General features: G+C 45.4%; 1 protein-coding gene across 1 annotated transcript; it reads right to left on the reverse strand.

Moving 5' to 3' along the window:
• Positions 1-2,670: 2,670 nt before the first annotated feature.
• LOC143768729 (uncharacterized) lies at positions 2,671-27,469 on the reverse strand. Its single transcript, XM_077257383.1, has 5 exons — positions 27,366-27,469; positions 14,734-14,800; positions 13,158-13,520; positions 5,026-5,292; positions 2,671-3,090 (listed from the first exon to the last, which is right to left on the reverse strand). The coding sequence occupies exons 2-5, from the start codon at positions 14,777-14,779 to the stop codon at positions 2,903-2,905; spliced, it is 864 nt and encodes a 287-aa protein (XP_077113498.1). The 5' UTR covers positions 14,780-14,800; positions 27,366-27,469; the 3' UTR covers positions 2,671-2,902.

The raw sequence follows: 27,469 nt of genomic DNA on the forward strand, positions 1-27,469 counted from the left end.
GCGTTGGGGAGGACACCATCCAGGAGACTGAGATCAGCATCACCATTGTAAGTCACACCTCCACTTTTGGACTGACTTTCTATACACCATGGATTTATGGTGACATCTACTGGTGTTATACTGCACTAGCACTTTATTTATTATGGAGTTATGAGGTCAGCAGAGCGGTGGTGACTTTTCTGCCCTCTGCTCCTCAGCACTTGGTCCCCCGCTCTGTAATGTTATGGGGTCTCCTCTCCACTTCATACCTGAGTTGCTGCGGTTTCTTAACACTTCCACCTTTTTAATAATATCACTTTTCTGTGGTCTTACATATTTGATATACAGTATCCAGTTATGTTTATGCGATGTTTACCAAATATATGTAACGACCTAGCTAAAATCTATTATAATATTATATATTTAAAAATATATTTATTTTTAATTTCTTCATGAACTGGAAAGAAATCTGACATAGATAACATGAATCTAATGTTTCTTCTGTGAAAATAAGAACACAGGTAATACTATCACGCATATAAAAATGTATTTACATCCTGTTTTTACCATTTATTAACACCTCTGCAGCAGAATAGACTTCAAAGCCCCGGGACTGAGACCGCAAACATGACACATACGAAAAAGTTCTGAACAGGCATTTTTATTATCACAGTACTGCGCACACAGCATTATACAGACTTTTCAAGATATTTTATGTTTCAATTCTCCATCTTTCACAAGTTCTCAGTTTGCTACAGATGAATGAAAACAATTCTAGGTTATATTGGAATATAGCAGGCTGATGATACAACTTTCTCAGCTAAGAAGCGATACAATTGAATAAATTCTAGTCAATATTTTTTTAGCTGAACAGTCTGTAATTCAGACTGATACATTGTAGCAATCACTGGAACATTAGGATTCTGCCTCCTCCATATACCCCTTAGTGTATGTGCCCATGATCAGGAATTGGTGCAGTTTTGACACTTGATATTTATGTAGCGTCAAAACCACAGTGTCCACATATTACATTATAATGGATGGGGAGGATAGAGGTGTCTGTAGAAGTTGGGGAGGATTGAGGTGAATGTAGAAGTTGGGGAGGATAAAGGTGTCTATGAGTTGGGGAGGATAGAGGTGTCTGTAGGAGTTGGGCAGGACAGAGGTGTCTGTAGAAGTTGGGGTGGATAGAGGTGTCTGTAGGAGCTGGGGAGGACAGAGGTGTCTGTAGAAGTTGGGGAGGATAGGTGTCTATGAGTTGGGGAAGATAGAAGTGTCTGTATGAGTTGGGGAGGATAGAGGTGTCTGTAGGAGTTCGGGAGGATAGAGGTGTCTGTAGGAGTTGGGGAGGACAGAGGTGTCTGTAGAAGTTGGGGAGGATAGAGGTGTCTGTAGTAGTTGGGTAACATAGAGTTGTCTGTAGGAGTTGGGGAGGACAGAGGTGTCTGTAGAAGTTGGGGAGGATAGAAGTATCTGTAGGAGTTGGGAGGATAGAGGTGTCTGTAGAAGTTGGGGAGGATAGAGGGGTCTGTAGAAGTTGGGGAGGATAGAGTTGTCTGTAGGAGTTGGGGAGGAGAGAGGCATCTCTAGGAGTTGGGGAGGATAGAGGTGTCTGTAGGAGTTGGGGAGTATAGTGGTGTCTGTAGGAGTTGGGAAGGATGGAGGTGTCTGTAGAAGTTGGGGAGGACAGAGGTGTCTGTAGGAGTTGGAGAGGATAGAGGTGTCTGTAGAAGTTGGAGTGGATAGACGTGTCCATAAAAGTTGGGCAGGATAGAGATCAGGTATCTGTAGGAGTTGGAGAGGATATAGGTCTCTGTAGGAGTTGGGGAGGATAGAGGTGTCTGTAGGAGTTGGGGAGGATAGAGGTGTCTGTAGGAGTTGGGGAGGATGGAGGTGTCTGTAGGAGTTGGGGAGGATAGAGGTGTCTGTAGAAGTTGGGGAGGATAGAGATGTCTGTAAAAGTTGGGGAGGATAGAGGTGTTTGTAGAAGTTGGGGTGGATAGAGGTGTCTGTAGAAGTTGGGGAGGGATAGAGGTGTCTGTAGGAGTTGGAGAGGATAGAGGTGTCTGTAGAAGTTGGGGTGGATAGACTTTTCTGTAGAAGTTCGGGAGTATATAGGTGTCTGTAGGAGTTGGGGAGGACAGAGGTGTCTGTAGGAGTTGGGGAGGATAGAGATGTCTGTAAAAGTTGGGGAGAATAGAAGTGTTTGTAGAAGTTGGGGTGGATAGAGGTGTCTGTAGAAGTTGGGGAGGGATAGAGGTGTCTAGGAGTTGGAGAGGATAGAGGTGTCTGTAGAAGTTGGGGTGGATAGACGTTTCTGTAGAAGTTCGGGAGTATATAGGTGTCTGTAGGAGTTGGGGAGGACAGAGGTGTCTGTAGGAGTTGGGGAGGATAGAGGTGTCTGTAAAAGTTGAGGAAAGAGGTGTCTGTAGAAGTTGGGGTGGATAGAGATGTCTGTAGCAGTTGGGGAGGATAGAGGTGTGTGTAGGAGTTGGGGAGGATAGAGGTGTCTGTAGGAGTTGGGGAGGATGGAGGTGTCTGTAGGAGTTGGGGAGGATGGAGGTACCTGGAAGGGACAAAGGTGTCAGAGGAGCCTGGAGAATACAGAGTAGCCTGTAGAGGACAGAGGTATTTTCAGAGAGCAGAGAAATCTGGAGGGGACAGAGGGGTCTAGAGTTTGGCTGGCAGCTCTCTCATGTGTACGGGCCCCACACACGTGAGATGCAGACACATACAGACAGAGTTGGTCGGACCGTCCTACTGCTCCTGCGGTTGTGTTGCTAAGTTAGCAGATGAGTCCGTCTATAGCTGAGGATGTATCCAGCGATCTTCATACAAGCACAGATTATCACATAGTAGATTAGTTGAGCTTCTGTCCAGCAGGTTGGGGCTTCAGGTTATACCCCGAAACAGACCCTTATATTCAATCATTATAATATTTCCTTGAGGTATTGGAAAAATTGGCATATGGTGCAACAACTTGGACTCTTTTATTCTTCCTCCTCTTCACCAAGAAAAATAAAAGAACAATAATAATGATCAGGATTAGGAAAGAGTTTCCCAGAATCAGGATGTAGAGCATGGTGGGGTGTGGAGGGTAATGTAGGTCACCTAAAATAATGGAAACAGTCAGTTATAAGAGGTCAAACTCCACCAAGAAGACACAGATCTCCAGCCAGAACATCCCAGATATCAGGTGACAGTCAGAAGGAGTTTTGCACATTGATATCTTCTTTTCATGCATTACTCCATCCTGGTGTTCAAGAAAATCCAAGATGGTGATCAGCTTTGTGTGGACAAGTCAGGTGGGGGGGCAATGTACGTCATTATGTCAACTGCACCCACACATGACTGCATGAGGATAATCACACATCATCATTCGCTTGGAGCAATAGAAGAAAAGAACACCGGTGCAGGGGAACGGGAAGCTGCGGTGATTGTGAAGAGATCAGAGATGATGTGAATAGATGAGTATAACATTTATCACAAGCAGACACCTGCATGCATATTTTTAATACTCTCCCTTAAGCTGCCATATACCATCAGGACAGTCATTTACATTTTATGAGTGGATTCAGGATATTTCCAGACCTATATCTCGTCTGAGGCCGCCGGACAGATTCTCGAGGGGAGATGCGTATCCTCGAGGTTGGTAGCCTCGGTGATATAAGCCCGGATAGCAGGCTCCAGCCCTTATAGTGCTGAGAACGCTAATAGGATGTGTCCAGAGATGGGTTTCCGAGCAGTCAAAGAGATGGGTGGGTCTGGTTGCTCACGTATCCCCACTCGGGGGTGTGGTACGGCAGTTATATAGGAAGTCCGGCTGTATCATTAGTGTGGTTTGTGCAAGGTGCAAAGACCTTGCTTGTGTGGCTGGAGGCTAAGTAAAGGTCAAACATTTAACCAGGTGACCCGTGTTGTACATGGGCTGTTTCTTTTCCATTTTGGTTCTGTTATACCTGTTGTATGTTGTACCCAGAAGTAAGCTGGACGATTTACGGACATTTAGTAAACCGCACGCTTGTTTTGAACCTATGAACTGGATCCTTGTGTAAGCACCAGAGAGACGATCCCTTATGGTATATACAATATACACTCTCTGGCCACTTTATTAGGTACACCTGTCCAACTTCTTGTTAACACTTAATTTCTAATCAGCCAATCACATGGCGGCAACTCAGTGCATTTAGGCATGTAGACATGGTCAAGACAATCTCCTGCAGTTCAAACCGAGCATCAGTATGGGGAAGAAATGTGATTTGAGTGCCTTTGAACGTGGCATGGTTGTTGGTGCCAGAAGGGCTGGTCTGAGTATTTCAGAAACTGCTGATCTACTGGGATTTTCACGCACAACCATCTCTAGGGTTTACAGAGAATGGTCCGAAAAAGAAAAAAAATCCAGTGAGCGGCAGTTCTGTGGGCGGAAATGCCTTGTTGATGCCAGAGGTCAGAGGAGAATGGGCAGACTGGTTCGAGCTGATAGAAAGGCAACAGTGACTCAAATCGCCACCCGTTACAACCAAGGTAGGCCTAAGAGCATCTCTGAACGCACAGTGCGTCGAACTTTGAGGCAGATGGGCTACAGCAGCAGAAGACCACACCGGGTACCACTCCTTTCAGCTAAGAACAGGAAACTGAGGCTACAATTTGTACAAGCTCATCGAAATTGGACAGTAGAAGATTGGAAAAACGTTGCTTGGTCTGATGAGTCTCGATTTCTGCTGCGACATTCGGATGGTAGGGTCAGAATTTGGCGTAAACAACATGAAAGCATGGATCCATCCTGCCTTGTATGGAGCATCTTTGGGATGTGCAGCCGACAAATCTGCGGCAACTGTGTGATGCCATCATGTCAATATGGACCAAAATCTCTGAGGAATGCTTCCAGCACCTTGTTGAATCTATGCCACGAAGAATTGAGGCAGTTCTAAAGGCAAAAGGGGGTCCAACCCGTTACTAGCATGGTGTACCTAATAAAGTGGCCGGTGAGTGTATATACTAGTATACAGACTATTGTAATATAACTCCTGTCTCAGCATACTTTACCTGCACAGGTGGCCTCCATACTGTACTCCACCAGGCTCTGTCCCTTATACCTGAGCTTACAGGTGAAGGTCATGTTCTCTTGGCACCGTTGAGTCCAGTTCATCATCACACTTTCGATCCAGTATGAATTGTGTGAAGCCTGGATTACACTGGACCGAACGTTGTACTCCTGACCCTGAAAATCCCAAACTAGATCCACGTCCTGCGGTGCTTGTACCTTAACTTTACAGACGATGTCACTCTGGTTCATAAATGTCATCAAGTCATCTGTAAATTATTAAATGTAGGAAGAAGTAAATTGCCAGAATAAGAGATAGATAGATAGAAAAAAATGACTGCACTTCAGATATGACATAGTAAGAAAAAAAACCTGTGGTCTTTATTCACTCCTCTATGGGCGACGTTTTGGCTCTCCAAACCGTGTGAGCCTTTTTCAAGCCGTGAACATTCACAGGGCATAAACAAGGTATAAAAAATACTTGAAAAAGTATTCATATTCTGAGAACTTTTACACATTTTTTCCACATTACACCCACAAACTTAAATGTATTTTATTGAGATTTTCTGTGATGCCAACACAAAGTAGCAAGAATTTGTGAGGCGTAAAGGAAATGATACAAGGTTTTCTAAATATTTGAAAGTTGTAAATCTGCAAATTGTGAGGAGCATTTGTGTTCAGCCCCCCGAGTCAATACTTTGTAGTCTTTTGGGGTCTGTCTCTCCCACCTTTCTCTGCAGTCTTTTGGGGTTTGTCTCTCCCACCTTTCTCTGCAGTCTTTTGGGGTCTGTCTCTCCCACCTTTCTCTGCAGTCTTTTGGGGTTTGTCTCTCCCACCTTTCTCTGCAGACTTTTGGGGTCTGTCTTCCAGCTTTCTCTGCAGTCTTCTGGGGTCTGTCTCTCCAGCTTTGCACACGTAGAGGTGACATTTTGCCCCTTCTTCTTTGCCCCCTCACTCTCTGAGAGAGATTGTATTGAGATGTTGGTGATCAGCAACAATATAGGTGGCACTGAACATAGGTAGCAGCACAGATATATGGCAGACCGGACACAGGAACGAGGCTGTGAAAGATAACTCCTGACATGACCAGACCGGAAAAGACTAAACAAAACCTGGCCTGGATCATGACAGTTTCCCCCAGGATTGCCCTGTATTTAGTTCCATCTTTCTTCCCATCAACTCTGACCAGCTTCCCTGCCCCTGCTGAAGAAAAGCCTCCCCACAGTATGAAGCTGCTCCCAGCATATTTGATGGTGGGGATGGTGTTTTCAGGGTGATCTGAAGTTTTAGTTTTCCACCAGACATTAGTACATTTTACATTTTCTTCAAAAGAATATGAAGATTGCTCTGGTCTCTCAATTATGGACAAAATAAGATGAATTACAGTTAGATGTAGTCTATAAATAAGGATGATGTGGTAATAATAGTAATGATATAGAAAGCATAATGCAAACTAGTAGCATAACTTGGGAACAGAGAGTCACTAATACTCTGTTAGGGCTAGCGGAATGCACCGAGAAAATATAGTTTTTTATTGTAATTGATGCGTTCGCAGCCCGGATTCCACTGTGCAGGAAAACCTGCTGCTAGCTAATGGCGGCACTATATGGCGGTATGAACCAGCTCTGTTAGCTTCAAAGAGCGGCCGAGAAAGCAAAACTCTGTGCCCTGTTAGACTTTCACAGAGGCACAGGCTAACTACCCAAATGAGAACAGTCAGTGGTCATGCATGCACACAAAACTCCTCGCTGGAGGCGCCAGCATTCTAGGGGCTTATTTCAGCCAGGTCCCTGAATACACACAAACTCCTCGCCGGAGGTGCCAGCATTCTAGGGGCTTATTTCAGCTGGGTCCCTGAACACAATCTCACATGACCACACTGGCGCAAAGCACATAACTTAGAAAGATACTAGCGCATGGCCGTGCGGTCATGCGAGCCTTTTATAGCTGCAGCCAGAACAAGACCTTCCTAGAAGGACCAAAGAGAAGCTGCCACAAAGCCTGAGCACCTTCAGGACCTTCCTGGAGGACCAATGGGCTTTGCTGCAGTATCCAAGCATGTGACCCTCGATCTCCAATGAGAGATCTTACCCTGGGCATGCTCAGAAGGAGAAAAGCAGGACTTAGTCCCAAAAGCGTCTGCTCGCCGCTGCCCAGTACTGACTTCAATGGCAGAGGCTGGAAAATCAGCAGTAATCCTCCTCACAGAGTCAGATTGAGCGAGACACTGGGACCGACGTCTCTGCTGAGCAGCCTCCACTGCGGCAGGAGAAGAATGGGAGATGGCCCAAGATTCCCCCTGTGCAGAGGCGGGAACTCAACACCTAACATGCCCCCCCTCCTTGGACCTCACTACGCTCAAAGGCAGCAATGAGCTGCGGAGCCCAAATGTGCTCAGCAGGCTTCCAAGACCTGTCCTCAGGACCATAACCCTTCCAGTCCACCAAACAAAATTTTTTGCCACGTACCACCTTGCACCCCAAAATAGCGTTCACCTCGTAATCATTCGTAGACAAACCCGATGTCCCAGCAGATGACTCGGAAAACCGGGACATGTATACGGGTTTCAAGAGGGACACATGAAAGGTGTTGGTGATACCCAGGCATGGTGGAAGGGCTAAATGATAGACCACAGGGTTATCCTGTTCGAGGACCTTGAAAGGACCCAAGTAGCGAGGTGCAAACTTAGTGGACTCAACTCGCAGCCTGATGTTACGGGTGGAGAGCCACACCAAGTCACCAGGAGCAAAGGTCGGAGCAGGGCGCTGATGTGCATCGGCGGAGGACCTCATTCTCTCCTTGGAGGCCCGAATGGCATCCTGAGTGCGGTCCCAAATATCCAGTGCTTCCACAGCCCAGGCTGCCATCCTGGAATCAGCGGAAGACATGGGCATAGGCACAGGTACCCGCGGATGCTGACCATAGTTGAGGAGGAAAGGGGTTTGTTCAGTGGAGTCGGCTACAGCATTGTTCAGCGCAAACTCCTCCCATGGTAGCAAGGATGCCCAGTCATCCTGCCTGGCTGAGATAAAATGTCGCAGATATGAGACCAAGGTCTGGTTGGCCCTCTCTACCAACCCATTCGTCTCGGGATCATATGCAGAAGAGAGATTTAACTCAATGCTGAGAAGACGACAAAGCTCTATCCAGAACCGAGACACAAACTGGGGACCCCAGTCACTGACAATTTTATCTGGCATACCGTGTAGGCAGAAGATGTGTTTTATGAACAACGATGCCAAGGCCCGTGCAGAAGGTAACCGTGGAAGGGGCACCAAATGCACCATTTTGGAAAAATGATCAGTGATAACCCAAATGATGGTACAGCCACGAGACTTGGGCAAACCCACCACAAAGTCCATCCCGACCATTTCCCAGGGCCTGTCTGCCACCGGCAAGGGATAGAGTAACCCAGCTGGCCATTGTCGAGGAGACTTATTTTTGGCGCAGGAGACACACGCCTGAATATAATCTCTGACATCACGGACCATATGTGGCCACCAGTATGTCCTCGCCAACAGCTCAGACATCCTCTTTGTCCCAAAGTGTCCACCCACCCTGGACGAATGAGCCCAGGAGAGAACCTCCGGTTGCAAATTAATGGGTACAAAAGTCTTGCCTGGAGGCACAGACTCTAGCGAAACCGGAGCTATGGTTCTCAGACTCTCGGAAGGGACAATAAGCCGAGGCTCTCCTTCCTCCTCCTCAGATGACACAACAGAGCAAGAAAGGGCGTCAGCACGAATGTTCTTCACCCCAGCGAGATAGTGGAGGGTGAAATGGAACCGGGAGAAGAACAAGGACTATCTGGCCTGGCGAGAACTTAGCCGCTGAGCTGTTTGCAAATATAATAAATTTTTGTGGTCCGTGAAGACTTGAAAGGGAAAACGAGCCCCCTCCAAGAGATGTCTCCACTCAGAGAAAGCCAACTTCATCGCTAGCAACTCCCTGTCCCCGATGGAATAATTCCTCTCCGCTGGTGTGAAGGTCTTGGAGAAGAAGAAGCAAGGATGCTTCCGACCTTGAGTATCCTTTTGGAAAAGGATTGCTCCTGCATCAACGGATGAGGCATCCACCTCCATGATAAACGGCTTATCTACATCGGGACGATGTAGAATGGGAGCACTAGCAAAATGAGACTTAATAGAAGAGAAGGCCCTGGAGACCTCTTCTGACCACAATTTGGGATTTGCTCCCTTCTTGGTGAGGGCTACCAAAGGAGCTACCAAAGTTGAGAAGTGGGGAATGAACTGGTGGTAATAATTAATGAACCCCATAAAGCGCTGCACCGCTTTAAGAGAATGGGGTTCTTCCCAGTCCATCACAGCCTGTAGTTTGGCAGGATCCATAGCCAATCCCTGAGCTGAGATGATATAGCCCAGGAAAGGTAAAGACTCCTGCTCAAACATACACTTCTCCAACTTTGCATAGAGAGAATATGCCCGTAAGAGGTCGAAGACTCTGCCAACATCTCTCCGGTGGGAGTCAATATCTGGAGAAAGATGAGAATATCATCCAGATAGACTACAACCGAGGTGGAGAGCATATCCCGGAAGATGTCGTTGACAAAGTCTTGGAAAACGGCTGGAGCATTACAGACCCCGAAGGGCATCACCAGATATTCATAGTGCCCATCTCTGGTGTTAAACGCCGTCTTCCATTCGTCCCCCTCACGGATGCGAATCAGGTTATAAGCACCCCACAGATCTAATTTGGTAAATACCCTTGCTCCCCGTAGCCTATCAAAAAGCTCAGAAATCAGGGGCAGCGGGTACTTATTCTTAACGGTGATGGCATTAAGACCCCTGTAATCTATGCAAGGACGTAACTCTCCGTTCTTCTTCTGAACGAAAAAGAACCCCGCCCCTGCAGGTGACACTGACTTCCTAATAAACCCTCTTGCCAAATTCTCCTGGATGTATTGGGACATAGCCTCCATTTCTGGGGGAGAGAGGGGATAGACACGTCCCCGAGGAGGTTCTGCTCCAGGCAAGAGATCTATAGGACAGTCATAGGGACGGTGAGGCGGAAGGGTCTCCGCAGCCTTTTTGGAGAAAACGTCTGCATAGGACCAATAGCATTCGGGAAGAGAAGAGAGATATGCGGGTATCTCAGTGGTGGAAACCTGAACGCACTCTTTCACACATCTGCCCTTACAAGATTCACTCCAACCCAATATCCTCCCAGAGGTCCACTCAATATGTGGAGAGTGGAAACGGAGCCAGGGTATTCCCAGCAGAATCTCATCCATTCCCTCGGGAAGGACAAGAAGGGAAATAATCTCCTGGTGGGATGGGGACATGGCTAATGTGAAAGGGACGGTCTGGTGTATGATTTGTAATGGAAGTGTCGACCCATTCACCACTCTAACAGTTACTGGTTTGGTAAGCATCACCAGAGGTACTGCGTGGCGCAGAGCAAAATCAGAGGACATGAAATTTCCCTCTGCTCCTGAATCCACACAAAGCTCAACTGCAAGAGTGAATGAGCCCAACAGAATTGTCCCTTTAAAGGACAGCTTGGAGGAAAAGGCCGCTGTGTCTAGTGAACCTCCTCCTATGGTCACTAGACGCGATCGTTTCCCTACCGCTGTGGACACTTGTTAGCGTAATCTCCCAATTGTTGACAATTTATAGACACCACAGGTACTCAAGCAGTCTGAGACTTAGGTCCCACTCAAGAAACCTCCATGGCCTCATGGGAGTCGGATGCCAGAACAGGAGATTCTAGAGATTTGGCGAAGGTGGGAGCCAGCCGAAACCTCTGCCTACACTGGATCCGCTCCAACCTCCGCTCGTTAAAATGGAGGTCGATGCGGGTAGATATTGAAATGAGCTCCTCCAGTGTGGCGGGAATCTCCCTGGTGGCCAAGGCATCCTAGGCATCCTTTACATGATCAGCCAGTCCTTTCCAGTACACCGGAATAAGGGCTTTATCTGGCCATTCTAGCTCAGAGGCTAGAGTCCGGAATTGAACGGCAAACTGGCTGACTATGGACGAACCCTGAGTAATTGCCAGCAATTGGAGCGCGGTATCGTGAGTGACACGAGGTCCCAAAAAGACCTGCCTCAGAGCGTCCAGGAAGAGAGGAGCACTCTGCACCACATAATCATTGCGCTCCCAAAGCGATGTTGCCCACTCCAACGCCCTGCCCGACAAAAGAGACAAAATTAATCCCACTTTCGCCCGTTCCATAGGAAAACGTGCAGCCAGGAGCTCGAGATGTATGGAGCACTGGCTCACGAATCCTCGACATAGCTTACTGTCACCAGCAAACTTGTCTGGAAGCGGGAGACGGGATATAGTCGGAGCTGGGGTGGCTGCGGACAAACTGGCTGCAGCTGCACTTGCAGCCTGAACAGCGACAGCAGTGACGTCTGCAGCTGAGGTTGTACTCTCTAGAGCCGCCAACCTACCCTCCAGCTGCTGGATGTACCGCTGTAGACGCTGATTGTCCGCCATTCACTAGCCAGACCCTGGCGCTAGTGTTCTGTTAGGGCTAGCGGAACGCACCGAGAAAATATAGTTTTTTATTGTTGTCATTGGTGCGTTCGCAGCCCGGGGTCCACTGTGCAGGAAAACTTGCTGCTAGCAAATGGCAGCACTATATGGCGGTATTGGCTAGCTCTGTTAACTCACAGAACAGCCGTGAAAGCAAAGCTCTGCGCCCTGTTAGACTTCACAGGAGTACAGGCTAATTGCCCAACAGAGAGCAGTCAGTGGTCATGCATGCACACAAAACTCCTCGCCGGAGGTGCCAGCATTCTAGGGGCTTATTTCAGCCGGGTCCCTGAACACAATCTCACATGACCACACTGGCGCAAAGCACATAACTTAGAAAGATACTAGCGCATGGCCGTGCGGTCATGCGAGCCTTTTATAGCTGCAGCCAGAACAAGACCTTCCTAGAAGGACCAAAGAGAAGCTGCCACAAAGCCTGAGCACCTTCAGGACCTTCCTGGAGGACCAATGGGCTTTGCTGCAGTACCTGAGCATGTGACCCTCGATCTCCAATGAGAGATCTTACTCTGGGCATGCTCAGAAGGAGAAAAGCAGGACTTAGTCCCAAAAGCGTCTGCTCGCCGCTGCCCAGTACTGACTTCAATGGCAGAAGCTGGAAAAGCAGCAGTAATCCTCTTCACAGAGTCAGATTGAGCGAGACGTGGAGACCGACGTCTCCGCTGAGCAGCCTCCACTGTGGCAGAAGAATGGGAGACCATAGTGGAGATGGCCTGTGATTCCCCCTCTGCAGAGATGGGAACTCGACCTCTAACATACTCTATACCCAAGAAGGCAGAAAAAAATTACAAGTGCATAAAAATTGAAAAAAAATATTTCACAATTGTATTTTGCTTTTTTTATTTACTATGTTCATTCTATGGTAAAACAGACCTGGCATTGTGATTCACGCAATGTATGATGACACAGATACCAAACATCTATAATTTTTTATTTCTTTTAAGTGGTGAGAAAAATTTGGAAATTTGTAACATTTTTTAAAAAAATTGCTTCTATTGCATTTTCAATTTTCAGTATCTGGGGCTGGGTGAAGACTTTTTGGTGAAGATACACTTTGGGGTAGTTATGATGATTTAATCCTCTCTTACTACATTTTATTGTAATGTTGTGTCAGCCAAAAATTTGTAATTCTGACACTTTGATTTTTTTTTCTTTGCCAATCGGATTAATTTATTACATATTTTGATATATTGGACTTTTATGTTTTAGAGATGCCAAAAATGTGTATTTTTATGTTCTAAAATTGCCTTATTTTTATGGGACACAATGGGGGATGATTTGAACTTTTATATTTTATTTTTTCATATTTTTAAAAACCTTTTTTTACTGGATTTAAAAGTCCCCTCAGGGGACTTAAAGGTGTGATCATCTGATCTATATATACTGTGAATGTTCATGGTTTGGGAGAGACTCACAGTTTGACAGCTGGAAGAGCCGAAACGTTAAAAAGTTAAGGGCTATTTATTAGCACATGTGGCAAAGTTTCGGTTCTGTGGAGAAAGGCTTTATTATTGAACCAAGATGTTGCCACTTGGACTAATATGAGTCCCTTACTTTTTCACATTATTAGCAGTGCTGCTTGTTTTTCTACATAGATAGTAGCTATTTTGCTCACCATAAATCAGTAGATATGTTCCATTCCCCGTAACAAGTTTATTCTTATCTTCTATCACCAGGGACGTTTCACATATGTAGGTGTCGGTGTAGGACAGTTGGACCTCATCGATGGTCAGAGACAGGTCTTCTGTAAAGTTCGGATAGACCAGCCGAGATTTTCTGCTCCGGTCACTTTCGTTTCTGGGTTTCGGATGCAGCCGTTCTTTGAATTTGTTGTTGGGTAATGGAATTAACCAGTATAAATTCACCCGGACCAGTTTCACGCCATTTTCCTGCATGTGGCAACTCAAATTAACAGAGGAACCGAGCATGGCGGCTACAGCCGGAGGTTGTAACAATAAGACGTTGCACTGAACGACACCTGAAGAAGAAACACAATATGGCGTACACTCAGTATATAGTGATAGGACAGAATTTACATCTGGAACAAAATGTGAATTTCTCTGATAAAATATACTACACTATTTCTTATTTTTGCACGTTCTACTGATTTATTGATATAGATAAATAAAACAAAGGTTACTCTGTACATAAAAACTTTCCTTTATTCACCCATAGTGTATAGTGTTTATGTAACTTGTTGGCTACAAACAAAATACTGAGTCTGTTAGGAGTCGAGTTCCCACCACTGCACAGGGGGAATCTCGATCCGTGTCTGCTGCGGTCTCCCATTCTGCATTGGCCACAGTGGAGCCTGCTCAGCGGAGACGTCGGTCCCAGCGTCTCACTGAATCTGGTACTGTGCAAAGGGTTACTGCTGCCTCTCCAGGCTCTACTATTGTACCCTCTGCACTGGTCTGCGGCGAGCAGGCTTTTCTGGGACTAAGTCCTGCTTTGCACACACTGAGCATGCCCAGGGTAAGATCTCTCAATGGAGATCAAGGGTCACATGCTCAGGTACTGCAGCAACTTCCATTGGTCCTCCAGGAAGGCCCTGTACCTGATCAAGTTCTGTGGCAGCCTTCCATTGGTCCTTCTTGGAAGGTCCTGTAGGTGCTGCAGCTATATAAGGTTCTCATGACCGCTCGGCCATGCGCTAGTGTCAAATATGTACGAGCTCAGCGCCAGTGTGGTCGTGTGTGTGGTCAGGGACCCGGCTGAAATAAGCCCCTAGAATGCTGGCACCTCCGGTGAGGAGTTTTGTGTATGCAGTCAGGGACCCGGCTGAAATAAGGCCCTAGAATGCTGGCACCTCCGGCGAGGAGTTTCTCATGAGTGAATTCAGGGCTGGCTAATAGCCATTAGAATTCCGGCTCCACCGGAGAGGAGCTGCGTGCTGGTTGGACTGCATGACCACTGTCTGCTCTACTCAGTAGCTGTGTTCCCTGTGAGCTAAACTGGGCACAGCGTTCTCTTTACTATGGGCTCTGTGAAGTAACAGAGTCCGTTTATACTAATTTACTTCACCGCCTTACTTAGCAGCAGGTTCTTTCCTGCACGGTGGATCCCGGGTTGCGAACGCACCGATCTCTCCTAATAAATATATTCGGTGCTTTCCGCCAACCCTAAGAGTCTTCCTCAATCACTCATAAATAGATAGATAGATAGATAGATAATTCATGATTGGCACTTACTAAGTTTCTGAAGTAGGAAAAGAATAGTTAAATGAGAAAACTTCATTCTCCTTTAAAGGAATGTTACCTGTAAAATAGAAGATGCAGATATTAGATTTACATTCCTCACTATTCGGGTTTAGCAGTCAGGAATACGATAATCCTGTATAATATTTATTAAATGTTTACTCATAGATACGATCAGGAAGGCAGAGAGATCAAAGCCAGAATCTGGCGTTATCCCAAGCATGGAATTGCTATACTTACACTTTATCACTCATTGTGCCAAATGCTTCCTCTGGTACTTTCTCTGCTGTTTCTGGAGCTGCCATTAGGGGCTTTCCTGGTGCTTTTCTTGATGCTGCCTCTAGTGCTGCCTATGGCAATGCCTCTGATTCTGGAACTGCCTGTGGTGATGGTGCTGGTACTGCCTTTAGTGCTGCCGATGATGTGGTTTCTGGTGCTGCCTCTGATGGAGCCTCTGTTTCTGCCTCTGGTGCCTTGTTTGTGGCTCTTCTGGTACTGCCTCTGATGCTGTTTTTGGTTCTGCCTCTGAAGCTGCAACTGGTGCTGTTTCTGGTATTTACACTGGTCCTATCTCTCATGTTGCCTCTCGTTCTGCCTTTGGAGCTGCCTCTGGTTCTTTATCTGGTGCTGCCTCTGATGCTCTTTCTGGTGCTGCCTCCGGTGCGTTTTCTGGTATTGCCTATTGCGCTCCCTTTGTTCTTGCATCTCAAACTGCCTATGGTGCTGTTTCTGGAGCTGCCACTGGTGCATTTTCTGTTGCTCTTCTGGTTCTGCATCTGGTGCAGTTTTTTATTCTGCTTCTTATGCTGCCTATGCTACTTACACTGGTCCTACCTCTGATGCTGCCTCTGGTTCTGCCTTTGGAGCTGCCTCTGGTGCTTTTTCTGGTTCTGCCTTTGGAGCTGCCTCTGGTGCTTTTTCTGGTTCTGCCTTTGGAGCTGCCTCTGGTGCTTTTTCTGGTTCTGCCTCTGATGTTGCAACTGATGCAGCCTCTGGTGCCTTTCCTGGTATTGCCTCTTGCACTGCTTATGGCTTTGTGTTGTGAAATTCGATTTTGGGCTCCCCCGGTGGCCACTGGTGGAATTGAACTTGTGTGCATCATCCCCTCTGTTCACCTGTTCCCATCAGGATGTGGGAGTCGCTATTTAACCTTGCTCCTCTGTCACTTCCATGCCGGTCAACATTGTAATCAGAAGCCTTTCTGTGCATGTTCCTGCTGCTAGACAACTCCCAGCTTAGTTGGACTTTTGTCCTTGTTTGTTTTTGCATTTTGTTCCAGTTCACAGCTGTAGTTTTGTTTCTGTGTCTGGAAAGCTCTTGTGATCTGAAATTGCCACTCTGATGTTATGAGTTAATACTAGAGTCTTAAAGTAATTGCAGGATGGTGTTTTGATAGTGTTTTTAGCTGACCATGAAAGTGTCCTTTCTGTCTTCCTGCTATTTAGTAAGCGGACCTCAATTTTGCTAAACCTATTTTCATACTACGTTTGTCATTTCATCTAAAATCACCGCCAATATTTGTGGGGGCCTCTGTCTGCCTTTCGGGGAATTTTCTCTAGAGGTGAGCCAGGACTATATTTTCCTCTGCCAGGATTAGTTAGTCCTCCAGCCGGCGCTGGGCGTCTAGGGATAAAACGCAGGCTACGCTACCCGGCTACCGTTAGTTGTGCGGCAGGTTTAGTTCATGGTCAGTTTAGTTTCCATCCTTCCAAGAGCTAGTTCTTATGTTTGCTGGGCTATGTTCTCTTGCCATTGAGAACCATAACAGTTTGACCGGCCCAAAAAGGGTTAAATTAATTGGCAGAGAAAGGAGAGAAAAAAGAAGTCTGCTAAAAAATTTTTTTTTTTTTTCCTTCAGTTCTGAGTGTGCTTTCAATTGAATCACTTGCAAGTCTGCCTATATTGCAGCCTTCCTCTCTCTCTCTCCTTCTAATCCTGGAATGGCTCTGTGTTCACCTGTTTAAAATGGATATTCAGAGTTTAGCTGCAGGTTTGAATAATCTCACCACGAAAGTTCAAAATTTACAAGATTTTGTTGTTCATGTTCCTATATCTGAACCTAGAATTCCTTTGCCTGAATTTTTCTCGGGGAATAGATCTTGCTTTCAAAATTTCAAAAATAATTGCAAGTTGTTTTTGTCCCTGAAATCTCGCTCTGCTGGAGATCCTGCTCAGCAGGTCAGGATTGTGATTTCCTTGCTCCGGGGCGACCCTCAAGATTGGGCTTTTGCATTGGCTCCAGGGGATCCTGCGTTGCTCAATGTGGATGCGTTTTTTCTGGCCTTGGGGTTGCTTTATGAGGAACCTCATTTAGAGCTTCAGGCGGAAAAAGCCTTGATGTCCCTATCTCAGGGGCAAGATGAAGTTGAAATATACTGCCAAAAATTCCGTAAATGGTCTGTGCTTACTCAGTGGAATGAGTGCGCCCTGGCGGCGAATTTCAGAGAGGGTCTCTCTGATGCCATTAAGGATGTTATGGTGGGGTTCCCTGTGCCTGCGGGTCTGAATGAGTCCATGACAATGGCTATCCAGATCGATAGACGTCTGCGGGAGCGCAAACCTGTGCACCATTTGGCGGTGTCTACTGAGAAGACGCCAGAGAATATGCAATGTGATAGAATTCTGTCCAGAAGCGAACGGCAGAATTTTAGACGAAAAAATGGGTTGTGCTTTTATTGTGGTGATTCAACTCATGTTATATCAGCATGCTCTAAGCGTACTAAGAAGCTTGATAAGTCAGTTTCAATTGGCACTTTTCAGTCTAAGTTTATTCTATCTGTGACCCTGATTTGTTCTTTATCATCTATTACCGCGGATGCCTATGTCGACTCTGGCGCCGCTTTGAGTCTTATGGATTGGTCCTTTGCCAAATGCTGTGGGTATGATTTAGAGCCTCTTGAAACTCCTATACCTCTGAAGGGGATTGACTCTACCCCATTGGCTAGTAATAAACCACAATACTGGACACAAGTAACTATGCGAATTAATCCGGATCATCAGGAGATTATTCGCTTTCTTGTGCTGTATAATCTACATGATGTGTTGGTGCTTGGATTGCCATGGCTGCAATCTCATAACCCAGTCCTTGACTGGAAAGCTATGTCTGTGTTAAGCTGGGGATGTAAGGGGATGCATGGGGACGTACCTTTGGTTTCCATTTCGTCATCTATTCCCTCTGAGATTCCTGAATTCTTGTCTGACTATCGTGACGTTTTTGAAGAACCTAAGCTTGGTTCATTACCTCCGCACCGGGAGTGCGATTGTGCCATAGATTTGATTCCGGGTAGTAAATACCCTAAGGGTCGTTTATTTAATCTGTCTGTGCCTGAACATGCTGCTATGCGAGAATATATAAAGGAGTCCTTGGAAAAGGGACATATTCGTCCTTCGTCATCTCCCTTAGGAGCCGGTTTTTTCTTTGTGTCTAAGAAAGATGGCTCTTTGAGGCCGTGTATTGATTATCGGCTTTTGAATAAAATCACGGTTAAATATCAATATCCGTTGCCACTGCTGACTGATTTGTTTGCTCGCATAAAGGAGGCCAAGTGGTTCTCTAAGATAGATCTCCGTGGGGCGTATAATTTGGTGCGAATTAAGCAGGGGGATGAGTGGAAAACCGCATTTAATACGCCCGAGGGCCACTTTGAGTATTTGGTGATGCCTTTTGGCCTTTCAAATGCCCCTTCAGTCTTTCAGTCCTTTATGCATGACATTTTCCGTGATTATTTGGATAAATTTATGATCGTGTATCTGGATGATATTCTGATTTTTTCGGATGACTGGGACTCTCATGTCCAGCAGGTCAGGAGGGTTTTTCAGGTTTTGCGGTCTAATTCCTTGTGTGTGAAGGGTTCTAAGTGCGTTTTTGGGGTTCAAAAGATTTCCTTCTTGGGATACATTTTTTCCCCCTCTTCCATCGAGATGGATCCTGTCAAGGTTCAGGCTATTTGTGATTGGACGCAACCCTCTTCTCTTAAGAGTCTTCAGAAATTTTTGGGCTTTGCTAACTTTTATCGTCGATTTATTGCTGGTTTTTCTGATGTTGTTAAACCATTGACTGATTTGACTAAAAAGGGTGCTGATGTTGCTGATTGGTCCCCTGCTGCTGTGGAGGCCTTTCGGGAGCTTAAGCGCCGCTTTTCTTCCGCCCCTGTGTTGCGTCAGCCTGATGTTGCTCTTCCTTTTCAGGTTGAGGTCGACGCTTCTGAAATCGGAGCTGGGGCGGTTTTGTCGCAAAGAAGTTCCGACTGCTCCGTGATGAAACCTTGTGCTTTTTTTTCTCGTAAATTTTCGCCCGCCGAGCGGAATTATGATATTGGGAATCGGGAGCTTTTGGCCATGAAGTGGGCTTTTGAGGAGTGGCGTCATTGGCTTGAGGGGGCTAGACATCAGGTGGTGGTATTGACCGACCACAAAAATTTAATTTATCTTGAGTCCGCCAGACGCCTGAATCCTAGACAGGCGCGCTGGTCGTTGTTTTTCTCTCGGTTTAATTTTGTGGTGTCATACCTACCGGGTTCTAAGAATGTTAAGGCGGATGCCCTTTCTAGGAGTTTTGAGCCTGACTCCCCCGGTAATTCTGAACCTACAGGTATCCTTAAGGATGGAGTGATATTGTCTGCCGTTTCTCCAGACCTGCGGCGGGCCTTGCAGGAGTTTCAGGCGGATAGACCTGATCGTTGCCCACCTGGTAGACTGTTTGTTCCTGATGATTGGACCAGTAAAGTCATTTCTGAGGTTCATTCTTCTGCATTGGCAGGTCATCCTGGAATCTTTGGTACCAGGGATTTGGTGGCAAGGTCCTTCTGGTGGCCTTCCCTGTCACGAGATGTACGAGGCTTTGTGCAGTCTTGTGACGTTTGTGCTCGGGCCAAGCCTTGTTGTTCTCGGGCTAGTGGATTGTTGTTGCCCTTGCCTATCCCGAAGAGGCCTTGGACGCACATCTCGATGGATTTTATTTCGGATCTTCCTGTTTCTCAGAAGATGTCTGTCATCTGGGTGGTGTGTGACCGTTTCTCTAAGATGGTCCATTTGGTTCCCCTGCCTAAGTTGCCTTCTTCTTCCGAGTTGGTTCCTCTGTTTTTTCAAAATGTGGTTCGTTTGCATGGTATTCCGGAGAATATCGTTTCTGACAGAGGAACCCAATTCGTGTCTAGATTTTGGCGGGCATTCTGTGCTAGGATGGGCATAGATTTGTCTTTCTCGTCTGCTTTCCATCCTCAGACTAATGGCCAGACCGAGCGGACGAATCAGACTTTGGAGACATATTTGAGGTGTTTTGTGTCTGCAGATCAGGATGATTGGGTTGCTTTTTTGCCTTTAGCGGAGTTTGCCCTCAATAATCGGGCCAGCTCTGCCACCTTGGTGTCTCCTTTTTTCTGTAATTCGGGGTTTCATCCTCGATTTTCCTCCGGTCAGGTGGAATCTTCGGATTGTCCTGGAGTGGATGCTGTGGTGGAGAGGTTGCATCAGATTTGGGGGCAGGTGGTGGACAATTTGAAGTTGTCCCAGGAGAAGACTCAGCTTTTTGCCAACCGCCGGCGTCGGGTTGGTCCTCGGCTTTGTGTCGGGGACTTGGTGTGGTTGTCTTCTCGTTTTGTCCCTATGAGGGTTTCTTCTCCTAAGTTTAAGCCTCGGTTCATCGGCCCGTACAAGATATTGGAGATTCTTAACCCTGTGTCCTTCCGTTTGGACCTCCCTGTATCTTTTTCTATTCATAATGTTTTTCATCGGTCATTGTTGCGCAGGTATGAGGTACCGGTTGTGCCTTCCGTTGAGCCTCCTGCTCCGGTGTTGGTTGAGGGCGAGTTGGAGTACGTTGTGGAAAAAATCTTGGACTCCCGTGTTTCCAGACGGAAACTCCAGTATCTGGTCAAATGGAAGGGATACGGTCAGGAGGATAATTCTTGGGTGACTGCCTCTGATGTTCATGCCTCCGATCTGGTCCGTGCCTTTCATAGGGCTCATCCTGATCGCCCTGGTGGTTCTGGTGAGGGTTCGGTGCCCCCTCCTTGAGGGGGGGGTACTGTTGTGAAATTCGATTTTGGGCTCCCCCGGTGGCCACTGGTGGAATTGAACTTGTGTGCATCATCCCCTCTGTTCACCTGTTCCCATCAGGATGTGGGAGTCGCTATTTAACCTTGCTCCTCTGTCACTTCCATGCCGGTCAACATTGTAATCAGAAGCCTTTCTGTGCATGTTCCTGCTGCTAGACAACTCCCAGCTTAGTTGGACTTTTGTCCTTGTTTGTTTTTGCATTTTGTTCCAGTTCACAGCTGTAGTTTTGTTTCTGTGTCTGGAAAGCTCTTGTGATCTGAAATTGCCACTCTGATGTTATGAGTTAATACTAGAGTCTTAAAGTAATTTCAGGATGGTGTTTTGATAGTGTTTTTAGCTGACCATGAAAGTGTCCTTTCTGTCTTCCTGCTATTTAGTAAGCGGACCTCAATTTTGCTAAACCTATTTTCATACTACGTTTGTCATTTCATCTAAAATCACCGCCAATATTTGTGGGGGCCTCTGTCTGCCTTTCGGGGAATTTTCTCTAGAGGTGAGCCAGGACTATATTTTCCTCTGCCAGGATTAGTTAGTCCTCCAGCCGGCGCTGGGCGTCTAGGGATAAAACGCAGGCTACGCTACCCGGCTACCGTTAGTTGTGCGGCAGGTTTAGTTCATGGTCAGTTTAGTTTCCTTCCTTCCAAGAGCTAGTTCTTATGTTTGCTGGGCTATATTCTCTTGCCATTGAGAACCATAACAGCTTTGCCTCTGGTTTTGCTTTAGTCAGGGCAATTATTTTATTTATTACTCCATATCAAGGATAACAACCGGGAAAGCCACACAGATCTCACCACTGCCACCAATTTGTCATAGGTTGCAACTCTGCTGCCTCCAATCTTCAGAAGAATTACGCAATTGAGTGATGAGTGATTGACGAGGAAGCTGATGATTCCTCTACTAGGCTGGTTATTGGGAAACTCACAGTGAGCGTACGGTATATACACCTCCAATTCCAGCTCATGGTATATATATATATACCCCAGTACAGTCATTGCCAGCTCCACAATAGCAAAAGGAACTACTGGCTGCCACAGGGCCGATTTCACACTGGTTACAGGCAGTGTATGGATTCAGGGGTGCGGTTTTCAGAGCAAGAGGAACACAGCTACTACATTTTATATAGTTATTCCACAAACGTAGACAATGTTTACAAAACGTATACAAAAATGATACAAATGTGAACAAAACAATACAGTATATACAATTGCATAAGATAATAAGAAATAATGAAAGGGAATTACTAAACCTGATGTCAGAGATTAGAGGAGGGAGGTACTCCTTAGGAAAAAGAAATGGAACCCACAGCAAGCTGTACCTTTCAGGACTAATAAATGACCTAAACTACTGCTTTTTATTAGCTCAAAGTTATGCCCACATACCTCCCCTTGATGAGCTTATGTGGGGGCTGATTGTGGGAAGTGCTAGGTCTGATAGAATTTTATGACATTCCCAACTTACAGGATATCTTCACCCTTGGAGATCCTAGTCGGGAGATATTGTCGTCATGTTCATTATCGCAATTTTATTTTTTTTATAGAAATGAAACACGACTAGTGTTGAGCGATACCTTCTGATATTCAAAAGTATCGGTATTGGATTGGATCGGCCGATATCCCAAAAATATTGGATATCGCCGATACCGATACCCGATACCAATACAAGTCAATGGGACACAAATATCGGAAGGTATCCTGGATGGTTCCCAGGGTCTGAAGGAGAGGAAACTCTCCTTCAGGCCCTGGGATCCATATTCATGTAAAAAATAAAGAATAAAAAAAAAAAATATGGATATACTCACCCTCGGATGGCCCCTGGCTGTCACCACTGCAAGCGTCTGCCTCCGTTCCTAAGAATGCAGAGTGAAGGACCTTCGATGACGTCGTGGCTTGTGATTGGTCCTGTGACCGCTCATGTGACCGCTCATGCGACCAATCACAAGCCGCGACGTCATCGCAGGTCCTACACTCACTGCATTCTTAGGAACGGAGGCTGCCGGTTACACCGCTAAGGTCCAGGGTCCGCCAGAGGGGTGAGTATATCCATATTTTTTATTTTTATTCTTTATTTTATACATGAATATGGATCCCAGGGCCTGAAGGAGAGTCTCCTCTCCTCCAGACCCTGGGAACCACACACTGGGAACTTCCGATTCCGATTTCCGATATCACAAAAATATCGGAACTCGGTATCGGAATTCCGATACAGCGAATATCGGCCGATACCCGATATTTGCAGTATCGGAATGCTCAACACTAAACACGACATGTATAGCACAATTCTTTGGACCTAAATCACCACGAGAACACAGTTATATCCCATAAAAAATCACTTTTATTAATATATCTTTAAAAACACTAAATAGGCATAAATGACAAAGGCAGGGGTAATGGGACACCGAACCATAATACACTGTAAACACAGGGACCTGTGAAACCCCCCATGGCTGATACACCCAGCAGCACTAAATAATAATAGGATAACAGCCCGTAACAATGAAAAGAATAATAAATAAATTACGACAGGCGTGATATCAAGCACCTACATAGGTGCAAACACAATTAAATATGCACTGTACCTGGTGTGTACACCAACTGGGGGGCCCAGGACCCTCCCCGACGCGCGTTTCGGAGTTATTAAGTTGGAGGGATTCTGCCAGCCTTGCGGTGTTGTGAGTGAATGCATTCTGTTTATCCCTTTGCTACGAGGCTGAAAATATTTCTCCCATAAACATTGGTTTGTTGTAAAACCCCAATATTCATCACTGACCACTGGCGCCGTACCCTCCAGCTGCAATTGTACAGTTTCCTTTGATCATAGGAAGCTCTTTCCTGTGGAAGCATTCTTCTCCTCCTATGGGCAAACAAATCTCAGTCTCATTGTCTTTTTCCCCAGACAATCTCCTGTTTAATTACCTGGACACTGCAAGGGGCCGCTGTTTCAATGGAGCTGAATGTATCCGCTTTCTAATTGCCTTTGTTTTAATTAACAAAATGTAACACATTTTGCTTATGTCGCCATTTTCTGAGCTCCATAATGTTTTTAATTTAATAAAATGAAATGTAATAATTAAAAAATAACAAAAAAAATGGCGCTTTGCAGCCACTATTACATTTTGTGTCTGGATCATTAACTTTGAATTTTATGTATCAAACTTGTATTTTTTTTTAATTTTTAAATTGAGATAAATGGGTCTGATTCAAGTTTTTAAGATTTTTTATGTTTTTCTTATTAAAATTTATTCTCACTTTATTTTTTTTTCCTCCTAGGGGACATGAATCTTCTACACTTTGTTGTTACATTTTTCAGGGCATAGTAAAATTTATGTGGCTTTAGAGTAGTGCCAAGATGGCAGTGGCGGGGGCCAGAGCAGCCAGCGATCACATCAGGGACATCTCAGAGGACTAACTATTGCGATTGGAGCTTGATACAACAAGAAGTCAGTGTCCGATGCCGACTGTGTGGCACAGCTGGCGCCTGCACTGTATGGAGCAGCTCCTAAACTCACTCCATATAGTGAGGCCACACAGCACTGAAGAGTTAATACTGTACAGTGTATATTTCCAATAATTTTTTTTTCATTAATATCTTAATGATTGAAGCTGATTAAAAAAAAAATTGTATATAAAGATAAAAAGTTTCTTGTGGGATACAACAGAAATGGAAAAGGGGAAGTTAATATATTTTAATTATCTTTTACATTTGTTGCATTGTTTTGGTGTGCTGTGTATTATTGTAACTTTCCGCGTGATTCTTTGTATCATTCTGTGTCTTGTCCTGGATTGAAGTTTGTTTTCACATAGGTACTGCAAATATTATTGTAAAAAAGGAAAAGTAAATAAAACAAAATAATATAAAAAAGTTTTAGCCTTCCAATACATGGCTGATACAAGTTTGCTTCTTTGAGATGCAGAAATGTAGCGGACGGCACGGCTGAGATGTAGCAAAGCTGAGTCATTTTTGTATCACTATGTAGAAATGAAACAATTCAGTTCTGCTACATTTGTAACTTTTCTTAGCAATTTACACAAAAAAAAAAAGAAAAAAGGAAGCAATAGAAATGTGAGCGGAGGCAACTCTTATCTCTTCAGAGGCTGTCAGCTACAGTAGGATGTTGATGTGGTTACTTCTACCTAGAAGCAGATATGTGGTCACAGCTTTCTGTATTATTGAGGGTCTCTTTCTATAGAGGGTCTCTTTCTATAGAGGGTCTCTTTCTTTAGAGGGCCTCTTTCTATAGAGGGTCTCTTTCTATAGAGGGCCTCTTTCTATAGAGGGCCTCTTTCTATAGAGGGTCTCTTTCTATAGAGGGTCTCTTTCTATAGAGGGTCTCTTTCTTTAGAGGGTCTCTTTCTATAGAGGGTCTCTTTCTTTAGAGGGTCTCTTTCTATAGAGGGCCTCTTTCTATAGAGGGCCTCTTTCTATAGAGGGTCTCTTTCAATAGAGGGTCTCTTTCCATAGAGGGTCTCTTTCTATAGAGGGTCTCTTTCTATAGCGGGTCTCTTTCTATAGATGGTCTCTTTCTATAGAGGGTCTCTTTCTATAGAGGGTCTCTTTCAGTTTGCCCTCATACAAGACAATTCTGCATTGAGGTGGATTTTGCCATCATCTGTATCAATTCCACAAGTTTCCCTCCATGTTTTACATCTTCTTCGTGAACCAAGGTGCCATATAAGAGGGAGGTAGTGCTAGTAATGGCACATGGTACTTGATAGGTTTTTGTACAGATCAGGGGAATGGATGGCGAAAGCAAAGATTGTGAATCAATGCATTAGTAAAATGGACTAAGCTGGGTCCTGTAAGTTCACTGACCTCATATCTATACAGTCAGCCGCCTTTATCTAACTCCGCTGCTTCAATACACTTTGAAGAAGTTCTTAAGTGTCAATGACCAGCAGAGAACTCCTAACATACTCTAAGTATAAGGATCACATCCCCCTTCACCATGAGCAATAGGAAACCTCTCGGAGACCAGCCTCACAGTTCCAAATTAGTAGCCAAACATGACACATGGTGAGGGTGACATGTGCCAGAAGCAAATACAAAATACCTAATGCCCTTGTGGTATAAGACTATGAAGGTGTGAATATTAAGATCCCTGGTGGTCCAGGGCAGTTAAGGGATAAATGGCAGGTTGGTTGGCAGTTTTGGCATCATTTGTCCATTCTATGGAAGTAGTCCGTGCCAAAAACCTTGGTGGTCTAGCATAGTGAGGTAGTTATTGTCAGCATCCTAGTGGTCTAGCATAGTGAGATAATTATTGTCAACTTCCCTGGTGGTCTAGCATAGTGAGGAAGATATTGTCACCATCCTTGGGGGTCTAGCATAGTGAGGAAGTTATTGTCAACATTCCTGGTGGTCTAGGGTAGTCAGGAAGTTATTGCCAGCATCACTGGTGGTCTAGCATAGTGAGGAAGCTTTGTCAGCATCCCTGGTGGTCTACGGTAGTGAGGTAGTTATTGTCAGCATCCCTGGTGGTCTATCATAGTGAGGAAGTTAATGTCAGCATCCCTGGTGGTCTAGCATAGTGAAGAAGTTAATCTCAGCATCCCTGGTAGTCTTGCATAGTGAGGAAGTTATTGACAGCATCACTGGTGGTCTAGGGTAGTGAGGAAGTTATTGCCAGCATCACTGGTGGTCTAGGGTAGTGAGGAAGTTATTGTCAGCTTCCCTGGTAGCCTAACTTGGTGAGGTAGTTATTTCCAGCATCCCTGGTGGTCTAGGGTAGTGAGGTAGTTAATGTCAGCATCCCTGGTGGTCTAGCATAGTGAGGAAGTTATTGCCAGCATCACTGGTGGTCTAGGGTAGTGAGGAAGTTATTGTCAGCATCCCCAGAAGTCTAGGGTATTGTCAGCATCCCCAGAAGTCTAACATAGTGAGGTAGTTATTGTCAGGATCTCTAGTGGTCTAGGGTAGGGAAAGGTAATATAATCATCCCTGGTGGTCTAGAGTATTTTCAGCATCCATGGTGGTCTAACATAGTGAGGTAGTTATTGTTAGCTTCCCTGATAGTCTAGCTTAGTGAGGTAGTTTTTGTCAGCATCCCTGGTGGTCTTGGATAGTGAAAGGTTAATATAATCATCCCTGGGGGTCTAGGGTATTGTCAGCATCCCTGGTGGTCTAACATAGTGAAGTACTAATTGTCAACAACCCGGGTGGTCTAGGGTATGGATGGGTTTATATGATCATCTCTGGTGGTGTAGGGAAGTATGGGGGGAAGTATGGGGCTGTCTGTCCTGGCAGATTATAGAATTTGTCCAATCACTGTGGGGATTAAGTCCCTTATGACTGATGTAAATGTAATATCAGCATCTGTCGTCAATTATCTGCAGAACGGTTAGTTACTGGAAACCCTAATATCGAGGATCAGTATGGGGTGCACAGTCACAGTCTCTGTTGTAAGGGATGAAAGTATGAACTGTAACAGAAGGGAACACAATTTAATTATTCCATTGGGGCCTCTGTATTCTACCTCGACCATCATAACTCCTCAGTCTGTACACAAGAAATTATATGGATCCCTTTATAGAAAATCATGGAAATAATGAAGTCAAAGAAGGAGAGAACGTTACCTTAGTCGTCAGTGATGCAGAAACTGAAGATTCTGCTGAAGACTTTATGAAAGTAAAACATCAAACCTGAGGTGGGAGGGCAGACAGTTCTGAGAAATCCCCTG

Source organism: Ranitomeya variabilis, chromosome 4, assembly GCF_051348905.1.
Source record: "Ranitomeya variabilis isolate aRanVar5 chromosome 4, aRanVar5.hap1, whole genome shotgun sequence".
In the NCBI taxonomy this organism is placed as follows: Eukaryota; Metazoa; Chordata; class Amphibia; order Anura; family Dendrobatidae; genus Ranitomeya; species Ranitomeya variabilis.

Coding starts and splice junctions, on each gene's coding strand:
- LOC143768729 (XM_077257383.1), bottom strand. CDS start 14,779: ATGAAGTTTTCTCATTTAACTATTCTTTTCCTACTTCAGAAACTTA. Junction 13,521..14,733: donor TTTCCTACTTCAGAAACTTA/GTAAGTGCCAAT, acceptor TTTCTTCTTCAG/GTGTCGTTCAGTGCAACGTC. Junction 5,293..13,157: donor AACATATCTACTGATTTATG/GTGAGCAAAATA, acceptor AATAATTTACAG/ATGACTTGATGACATTTATG.